The following is a 10,707-nucleotide window of genomic DNA, read 5'->3' as shown; positions in this document are numbered from 1 at the left end:
CTGTGGTGTGGTTTGGGTGTGTGTGTTTTGTGTGTGGTGTGGTGTGTGTGGTGTGGTGTGTCTGTGGTGTGTTTTGTGGTGTGTGTGTGGTTTGTGTGTGGTGTGGTGTGTGTGTGTGGTGTGTGTGTGGTGTGGTGTGTCTGTGGTGTTTTGTGGTGTGTGTGGTGTGGTGTGTCTGTGGTGTGGTTTGTGGTGTGTGTGTGGTGTGGTGTGTCTTGGTGTGTTTGTGTGTGTGTGTGGTGTGGTGTGTGTGGTGTGTTTGTGGTGTGTGGTGTGGTGTGTGTGGTGTGGTGTATGTGGTTTGTGTATGGTGTGGTGTGTGTGGTATGGTGTGTGTTGTGGTGTGTGGTGTGTGTGAGTGTGTGTGGTGTGTGTGTGGGGGTTTTAAGCTGTGTTAAGCTTCAGGGTTCAAGGACAGAATAATGGCGTGTTTGAATGAATAAAACAAGGCAAATGTGGAACGAGGGAATCTCAGGTGTGCACAGCGAGGGATGATAAAATCCACTCTGTCATTTAGACGAGCAAGGAGGGAAGAGAGGTCGGGACATGGCGGGAGGGATGATGGATGGTGAAAAGGTAGCAGATTCCGTGGATTATTGGCTTCAGTGGGGCTGGGAGATGGTTGGAGTTGCCGTCCTAGGAAGGGTGAGCTGGAAAGACAGGACATGGTGGTCAGAAAGTTTGTGACTTGTAATGACAAAGTCATGGGAGTGAGTGGTGAGGCAGGAGGCAGGTCAGGGTCACGGGAGTGGAAATGTTTAAGGAACTGAGAGGCCAGGTGCGGGAGAGGTCATCTACACGTGTACTGAAATCACCACAAATTAAGACAGGAGCCCTGTGAGCGAGATTGACAAGCCAAGAGCTAAAGTGACGGAGACATGAGGTGCTATGGGAGACCGAGGTGGGTGGATCGCTTGAGCCCAGGAGCTCAAGACCAGCCTGGGCAACATGGCAAGACCTCGTCTCTACAAAAAATACAAAAATTAGCCAGGTGCGGTGGTACACGCCTGAAGTCCCAGCTGCTTGGGAGGCTGAGGTGGGAGAATCGCTTGAGCCTGGGAAGGTTGAGGCTGCATTGAGCTGTGATCACGCTACTGCACTCCAGCCTGCATGACACAGCAAGACCCTGTCTCAAAATAAATAAATAAAAATAAAAAATAAAAAAGAAATGAGGTGGACTGACCCAGGTGTTGGTAGGTGATAAAAACAATGGCAGTGGGGGAGATTCAATCTGATGACTTGAGGTTCACACTGGGGAATGATAGCTGAGGCAGGAAGGAGAGAGAATATTAAATATGCTTTCCTTCGAAGAAAACAATATGTCATCCTGTAGCTTTGGGGTTACCTTAGAAAGATAAATGTTTTGTCTCTTGCTTTCTTAGCTTGCTGAGGCTTCTTAACGGTATTGACAAGGCTCTGACTGCTCTTGGCAACTCTAATGAAGTCCCAGCAATAATCTATCGCAAGAAATTCATTCACTAAAGAATGAAGTGGTCCCTAGCCCACTCAGATTTGAGTCATGTTATTATCTAATTTTCAAGTCAGATTATGTCAGTAATTCTTACGAAGGTAGCTAGCTGCATCATTTGATTCTATTTTATATTCCTTAGGCTCTTGCCATATGTAAATGTCTTTTTAGTTTAATGTTAACTACTGTTGAACTTGTGTATTTCACATTTCTTGAAATTGTATAAAATATCTGATTGAATGCTGGGTATTTCTCAGCTTTCCCTATTTGGTTACAGCTTCCAAAATTGTTGTACTGTCATGAAGCAGGAAACTTTGTTTGTTGTTGATATTTGTTTTCAGGATTCCTTGTTAGATAGAATATCTAGAGACTATGATATGGTTTGGCTCTGTGTCCCCACACAAATCTCACCTTGAATTGTAATAATCCCCGTGGGTCAAGCGTGGGGCCAGGGGGAGGTAATTGAATCACTGGGGCAGATTCCCCCATGCTGCTCTTGTGGTAGTGAATAAGTCTCAGGAGATCTGATGGTTTTAGAAATGTGAGTTTTCCTATGCAAGCTCTCTTGCCTGCCACCATGTAAGATGTGCCTTTGCTCCTCGTTCACCTCCTGCCATGACTGTGAGGCGTCCTCAGCCATGTGGAACTGTGTCAATTAAGCACCTTTCTTTTATGAATTACCCAGTCTCAGATATGTCTTTATTAGCAGTGTGAGAACAGACTAATACAGCCCATGTCATCGATTTACGTGCCTATTGATCCTTATTTTATTTGTAACAAAGAACTTAAACTAACTTTTAAGGGAGTTTAAACCAAAATAAGTAATCTGACTGGAATTGTGTTGAGAATTTTCACTTACACAAACTCATTTTTGTTGCCCCAAAAAAGCACTTCCAAATTTTGTATTATTTTTCTTTTCTTCTATTTTTTTGAGATGGAGTTTTGCTCTGTCACCCAGGCTGGAGTGCAGTGGCGCAATCTCAGCTCACTGCAGCCTCTACCTCCCAGGTTCAAGCGACTCTCCTGCCTCAGCCTCCCAAGTAGCTGGGATTACAGGTGAGTGCCACCACACCCAGCTAATTTTCGTATTTTTAGTAGAGACAGTGTTTCACTATGTTGGCCAGGCTGGTCTCGTACTCCTGGCTTCAAGTGATCCACCTGCCTCGGTCTCCCAAAGTGCTGAGATTGCAGGCATGAGCCACTGTGCCCAGCCTACCATTATTTTTAAATTTAAATTGGCTTTAGAGGGAAGTCTTCAGGGCAAACATAGTCATAGTCCCTCATAAACAATTCTGTTGGGAAGTCCTCTAACTTTTATAAGATAAATTAATCTATTTTAATTTCTTAATTTGAAAAAATATTTATTACACACAATATATTAATTGAATTCAGTTCTATTAGCTTTTTCCCTCTGCCGTTCTTTCCTAGACAGTTTCTTTCTTTCTTTCTTTTTTTTTTTTTTTTTGTGATGGAGTTTCACTCTTGTTGCCCAGGCTGGAATGCAATGGTGCGATCTGAGCTCACCACAACCTCTGCCTCCTGGATTCAAGTCCTGCCTCAGCCTCCCGAGTAGCTGAGATTACAGGCATGCACCACCAGGCCCGGCTAATTTTGTATTTTTAGTAGAGATGGGGTTTCTCTATGTTGGTCAGCCTGGTCGTGAATTCCCAGCCTCAATTGATCAGCCCGCCTCGGCCTCCTAAAGCGCTGGGATTACAGGCGTGAGCCACCGCACCCAGCCCTTTCCTAGACAGTTTCTAGCGTGTCCGTGTATTATAGTTTCAGGGCAGAGGATCAGGTGTGGTTCTCGGATATATTCCTCAAACAGAATCAGATAGAGCCTGGGTGTACAGAGAATATCTGATAGCTTTGTGCATTGCCATATTCGTCAGTAATTTCCTCTGCAAAAGGCGGTCATGTCTAGCTGAAAAACCGAAGCAGTCCTCTTCAGACCTCAAATGATATGGGACCTACGTGGTCATGAGCACACAGCAACGGAGTCACTTAAAGACAGAGACGCTGGGTAATAACTGGGCCCACTCACTAAATAAATAACTTATTCGTGCACATCTGCCTTGCAGAGTAATTCAAAATTGTGTTTCAGAAAAATGACAAATTATTATACTCAGGAAAGTTCCAAACACAGTGTTAAATTCCGTGTACTCAGCCGGGTGCGGTGGCTCACTCCTGTAATCCAGGCACTTTGGCAGGCTGAGGTGGGAGGATCGCTTGAGCCCAGGAGTTTGAAACCAGCCTGGGCAATATAGGGGACCTCTACTCTACGAAAATGAAAATAAAAATAAATTAGCCAGGTGTGGTGGCACACGCCTATGGTCTCAGCTACTTGGGAGGCTGAGGTGGGAGGATCATTTGGGCCTGGGAAGTTAAGGCTGCAGTGAGCTGTGACCTAGCCACTCTCCTCCAGCCTGGGCCACAGAGCAAGACCCCGTCTCAGAAACAAAAACAAAAGCAAAAACAAAAAACCCTACGTAGTGAGAACCTCACTAATTACTGGGGTTTGCCATGTTCTACAAAATTCCCTTTAGCCACAGCAGCTGGCTGTGAAATTGGATTGTTTGATTCTTACTGCGGGTGAAGCTATTCCCCGTTTCTCTATCCTTCCCTGACAGAGGAGGAGGGAGGGGCGTCAGAGAATTTCTTCCTTTTACGATAATAGGATCAATATTAGTTCTCCTTTCCTCCCAAAATGTGTTGTAAACTGAAATCTGGGGGGCAGATAAAGGTGGTGGAGATCTTTGGATGTGGTCGTCTTTACCTCCACCTGCTGTTGAGGTCATCGCGAACAGATGCTTAGAAGCACTGCTTGCCCCCAAATGAAGCTCTGGTTCTGCAGGAGCTCACACACAGCAGGATGCTGGGCTTGCAGGCCGGTAGCTGTCCAGCAGGAAAGCTGTGCTTTCCCAGCTGCGTAAGTGGTTCCAATTTTGGCCAACTCTCCCTAGTTCATTAACCATCAGAGCCTTACAGATGACACTTAACACTCATCATAGCATCATCTGTAAGGCTCTGAAAGCATTCCAAATACCAAACCCAACTGCTGGGAACATAAAAGTCACAACCCCAATCTCTGAGCGGTGCTTTTTTGTGCATAGTTCATCTGAGCCTCGGGTTAGCCCTGGGAGGCAGGGGCGGCTGGTGTTTCATGCCCTTTGTGTCAATAAAAGGTCAGCCCTTTGTAGAGGAAGGAGAGGGTTCATGACCAAATCTGATTCTTTCACTTAATAGCTCAGAGACTTTGGACAAGTTCTCTGGGCCACAGTCTCCATCTATATAATGTAAAATATGATAACCTTGAGATATAATTGTGGCAATTAAGTGAGATGATGCTGATGCAGCCCTTGCTATGATTTCTGGTGCATCAGCATCCCAGGAAGTTAAAGCATTTGCTCCTGGACACACAATATGAAGAACTTAGTCACGGGTGTTCTGGGGCTCGGGACAGGATGTTTTCTGCTCTACCATGTAGTTTTTCCAGGGTGGAAACTGCTGTTGCATTTTCACTTTGTTGGAGCATTGGTCCAGTTAAGAGATGAGGACTTTTAATTTCAATCTTAACTTTTTTAACATTTAAATGTTAGCTTTTTTCGGTAAGGTAATGTCTGACAGAAGCAGGATTTCTGGATTAAAGGAAAAATGAATTTGTGATTGTAATAAGAATTGCCAAATTGTCTCTCTAGGGCTCTACCCCCTCCCAAAACCAGGAATGGAGGAAAGTGGCCATCAGCCTTGCCAAATGGAGTGTACTGCCACACTTACAGACTTTTGCAATGAGATGGGTAAGAAGTTGTCTGTCAGTGCAGCTGTTATGAATGAAATTGAGCATCTTTTCACGTATCCAAGAGCCATTTGTAATTTTGTGTGTGTGTGTGTGTGTGTGTGTGTGTGACCGATTCGTGTCCTTGCTTACTTTTCTCCTGGGTTTGTTCTTGTTCTTTTCAATTTTGAGTAGCTCTTTGTATATTTGATCAATCATCCATGTGTCTTTTATATGGGGTGGCAAACATTTTTTCAGCTCTGTCATTCGTCTTTTGACTTTGCCTCTGTTGGTGGTGGTGGTGTTAGTTGCTGGTGTGTGTGTGTTTGTGTGTGTGTGTGTCTGTGTCGTTTTACCACGCACAAATTTGTTTTATTTACTGATGATTTCTTACCACACAGAAGTGAGTGGGATCACGGCCCCTCTTTTGGGAATCGGGCCTGGGCTTTGCTGCCAGGAGGCCATCAGAGCTGCTGCTGATGTTTATTTTGACTGGAATTTTGCTCATATTGAAGGTTCTCCTCTCTGCACTCCTCATATTTATATTTTTACGCTAATTGCTCTCACTTTGCAGTTCATCATCTATATGCTCCCTGGCGGTGTTTGCTTCTTTTTAAGTTCTGGCTTTGTCCATCCACTGAGTTATGTCTGGGGAGTGCAGAGGCCTGGCCTGAACATCAGTGTTGGCCACAACACCCAGCTTAGCACAGGGAGGTTACTGCGGGTTCAGTGCAAAATGCATGGAGGACTAGCGGTCCCCAGGCCCTAGCAAGCCATGGAGGAGTTTGAGATGTTTCAAGGGGCTAATTGAACGCTCCCTTTTCCTTTTAGCCATGACATCCACTCTGAAACAGTTCCCAGGTTGTGTCTCTTGGTGGGACCGGGTCCCGGGGATGGGTCTAGATCGAACGACTCTTAAGCTCTCCTTTACCCCTGCTAAGGTCTCCCAGACCCATTTCCCCCCTGAGTGAGAATGGGAATTGGCTCCCCAGGACCCTCCCTCATCCTCTTCCCTGTCCCAAGCTCAGAGTTTGAAGGCAGCAGGGCTGAAGAAAGAGGAACTGAGACGAGCCAGGAGTTGAAGAAGCCATTGGTTTAATGGGATGAGGAGGTAGCGAAGGATTCGGTGGCAGGAAGGCGAGTGCCGCGGCTCCTCTTTCTGCCCAGGCGGGGGTTGATGTGTGGGAGAGGAGCCCGGAACGCTCTCTTCTCAGGCATGGGGTCAACAGAGAGAAGACTGGAGAGGAGGAATGCATGAACTTTGCCTCTTGCTGTGGGAAGGGAGGAAGGAGACGCTGAGTACAGGGAGGAACATTAGCTGCCTTGTGTCTGGGAAGGTTGGACAATACCGCACTTCTGTGTGTACAGACAGAGGAGGAGGGAGACAGGGTCAAAGGCCAGAAGAGATCAGAGGGGCTCAGCAGTGCAGCAACCTGTAAAACTGACTGATCCCACAAAACACAAACCAGCAGACAGCACCCTCACCCTCCCTTCACCCTCCCCTTGCCCTCCCCTCCCCCTCTCCTTGCCCTCCCCTCACCCTCCCCTTGCCCTTCCCTCACCCTCCCCTCGCCATGTCCTTGCCCTCTGTGCTGGAGGGCTGCCCTCCCGTCCAGCCTCTGCCTCTACTTCTTCCTCCCAATTTGCGCCATCAGGTGGGCATTGGCGGCCGCCTGGGCACGCAGGTTCTTGGCCTTGGCGATGTTGAAGAGGAGGTTCATGATGTTGGTGGGGACGTCGAGGGACAGGGTGAACTTGGTGCGCTGGGGACTCTTGGCTGTGTCCTGGCGTGGCTTTCCCCTGAGCTGTGCTTGGGACACGTATCTGTACCGGGTTCCTCCAGCTCCACCCCTGGCCCCAGAGACAGGGAAAGTCTTTCTCTCTTTGCCCTCCTCCTCCTCTCCCGAAGAGGCGTCTCTGCTGGGCAGGTGGTGGAAGCTCCTCTTGCTCAGCAGGGATGCATCCTCCCACTGGCTCTTCTCAGCCTCAGACAGGGCGGTGTTGAGGCAGCTGAAGATGGGCTTGGCCTTGTAGAACTTGTGGGGGAGGCCTGTCCTGGGGCCCCCCAGGAGCAGCAGCAGGAGCAGCAGGAAGTGGACTGGCATCAGCATCTCTCCCTGCAGCAGAAAAGAGGATGTGGGCAGGGGCACGGGAGGGGCGTGGCGCTCCAGAGGACCTGGACTAAAATCTACTAGGGTGTTGTTCATGTTCCACTACAGGGGTTCTCCAAGTATGACCCCCAGACCAGCAGCACCAGCCCCGGCTGGGACTTTGTTAGAAATGCAAGTAATTCTCAGGTCTTTTTCCAGAACGAGTAAATCAAAAGCTCTGGGGCCCAGCCACCTGTGTTGTAACCAACCCTGCAGATGATCCCAATGGTCACTGAAGTATGGGAACCATGACCTCATTAGTATTTATGGGTTTTATTTAATTCAGCTTTGCAGGCAGCCTCTGCCCCTGTAAAGCGAATAACTAATATGCTAAGTAAGCATCTAGCAGTGTACCGTGGTTGATTTTAATGGCAAGTGAATTTTCTGTTCCTTCATCATGGACAAGGCTGACTGAGTATATCCCTGTTGCTTAAAGACCTTGGTTGGGCGTCTAGTCAATGTTTCTAAGGCAGATCTTTAAGGCTGGTTTCTCGCTAGGCTATCCTAGTTTCTTGAGAACAATCAGATTTGTTATTAATAACTAGGTTGGTTTTACTATAGACTTTATGAATTTATGAAGCCAAAGTCAGCTTGGTCTTTTTGTCAGACCAAGTATCATCCAGGGAGCACCAACATCCTCCAGCCACGGGCCTCAATGCCAACACTATCTGTGATCTCTAAGATGTGTGGGATCTTGGTTATCAGTCAGACTGAGTCAGGGTGATTGTCTAGGGCAAGAAGGAGACACTGAGAGCTTTGAAAGGATCCTAGTGTCAGGGGCCAGTTGAATCCATTCTTTCATTTAAAAAAAGAAAAATAAAAACTAGCCAGGCATGGTGGCTCACACCTGTAATCCTAGCACTGTGGGAGGCTGAGGTGGGAGGATTGTTTAACCCAGGAGTTCAAGACCAGCCTGGGCAACATAGTAAGACCTCATCTCTACAAAAAAAAAGAAAAAAAAATTAGCTGGGCATGGTGGTGTGCACCTGCATTCCCAGGTACTCAGGAGGCTGAGGCAGGAGGATCGCTTGAGCTCCAGAGGTCAAGGCTACAGTGAACTGTGATTGTGCCACTGCCTCCATCCTGGGCAACAGCAAAACCCAGTCTCAAAAAAAGAAAAGAAAAAAAAAAAAAAAAAACTAAGCGTTAGCGTATGGACTGTTGTGACAATAAAAACATCCAACTCAATGACCCTCATATTACTTGGACTGTTCAGGCTTTAAGCATCATAGACACTTGCTGGTTCACTGATCAACAGTGTTAAACAAGACATCAAACTGCCATCCCCATCAGGGGAGAAGGGCTTGTGCTGAGCCACCCGCACCCTCCCGCCGGGGCTCCTTCACAGTAGTAGCATCAGCTGTGCCAGAGGCCGTCAGAGTTGGGGTTGCCCATGGCCACTGTCTCTGAGGATATTGTGAAGTGGGCAGAGTTGACTTCCTGTGCCCTGGGATCAAACCCACCACTCTGCAGTCAGTCCTTTTTGCCTGGTCTGCGGGCACACACTCTCTCCAGCCCTGCAATAAAGACATCACGTTTATTTATTCATTGGTGTCCTTCATCATGCACGAGGACGAAACAGTGGGGTGCACATGTCAGTAGTTTTATCTAAACTCCTTCTAGAGAAACCACGGCTGCCATCTGTGGGCCCCGCTCACACCCCGACATGCCTGTTCTCTCATTGTGGTGTGAGGATGAACTATCCCCCTGGGCTATCCTGTGAGATATAAGCAGTGAAAGGCTCTGCTGTTCACGTGACCTGAACTTGAAGTTCACTTTATTACCGAAGACATACTTGGCTTTCACAAAAGCAAGCAAGAAACATGTGGTTCACTATCAACTTGGGAGAATTCTTTTCTTATGTTAGTTTTTTAAAATAAATAAGAACAATTGGGTAAGCAAATCACCTGGCGATTCGCCTGGGCCTTCAGCAGCGTGAGGCTGGGGCATTGGGTCATTTTGTTCTTTGCGGTGACAGTGCAGAGCAGGGCCAGGCAGGGCTGGCAGTCGGGGCTCAAGCTGCAGTCTCTGCTCTGCAGCTCCTCGTCAGTGTGGCCTTGACGAGGCCATTTCCCAAACGTGAGTGTGGTGGACCCAACCCAAGCCATCCAGACAGCCTTAGGTTGTGAGCAATGGACAGAACCAGCACTGACCCTTAAAAAGGGAGCCGGGGTCTCTTTCTAAAGGAGGATCCTGTAAATCCCTGCTGCTTCACTTACCCTGGAAACAGACACACACACATATGATGCACAGGAACATAGACAAGCACACATGCAAACATGTACACGTATACACATACGTATGCACCCACATACAGATACACACATATATACATAAACACATGGGCACATATACACCTCACACGTACCTACATACACATACGTATAGACACATGCACACATATATACATGCACATACATGCACACACACCTCATACATATAGACATGCATATTTATACATGCACACATATGCACACATACACACCTCACATGTACACATATACACATACACATGCACAGACATATACATGCACACATATGCACACACACATACCTCACATGTACATGCATACACACAACCATACACATGCACATGCATACACACCTCACACGTACGTACATACACACACACCTTACACACGTACACATGCACACACATATACACACATGGATAAATATTTACCCAGCACATTTCCTGTCAAAACCTGTTGCTTCCCTTGGCTCTCCACATTGCAGCTGTTGCCTTTCTTTCCTTTAATTTTTTTTTCTAAGAAATCAGGTTGTGTTTTGTTTGTTCCATTTATTTTGCATTACACAAAATTTGAGCTTATTTTATGCAACAATATTTTTCATAATTTATGAGAAAACACATGATCCTTGCTTTAAATAGTCCAAACCTATGAACTAGCCCGATCTGGGCGTGTTGCCTGGTGCAGCGAGAACAACACAGACTTTGGAGGTAGACACAGGCTTGAATTCCTTCTTCGTCCTTATTTCCTTATTTGCCTGAGGGTTTGGGCTGATAACCTCTGTGAATTTCAATTTCCTTCTCTGATAAATGGGATGGCAATAACCACCTCATGAAGGTTAAGTGAAGGATTAGATGAGAAATGTCAATGTGTGTGTGAAAGCTCCTGGTCTAAGCAGATGCTTAATCAAGGCTGTTCCACACCTGAATAATCTCCAGGTCTTCTTAGGAGAAGATCTGGTCTGCACATAACCTTTTCAGAAGTGCATTTTACACACACAGATGTGTATACGCAATACACATATGTACAGAGAGACCAGGAAATCTGAGCAAGCATTTGATCCTG

The 10,707-nt window shown here is 46.8% G+C and overlaps 1 protein-coding gene across 1 annotated transcript; it reads right to left on the bottom strand.

Moving 5' to 3' along the window:
* Nucleotides 1-6,868: 6,868 nt before the first annotated feature.
* On the bottom strand, nt 6,869-7,354 carry UCN3 (urocortin 3). The gene has a single exon (XM_032163180.2). The coding sequence runs from the start codon at nt 7,352-7,354 to the stop codon at nt 6,869-6,871; it is 486 nt and encodes a 161-aa protein (XP_032019071.1).
* Between the last annotated feature and the right edge of the window lie 3,353 nt (nt 7,355-10,707).

Source organism: Hylobates moloch, unplaced genomic scaffold (assembly GCF_009828535.3).
Source record: "Hylobates moloch isolate HMO894 unplaced genomic scaffold, HMol_V3 SCAFFOLD_2, whole genome shotgun sequence".
NCBI classification, from domain to species: Eukaryota; Metazoa; Chordata; class Mammalia; order Primates; family Hylobatidae; genus Hylobates; species Hylobates moloch.
Note: the sequence above shows the minus strand (reverse complement) of the source record. Positions and strands in the feature narration are given on the sequence as shown.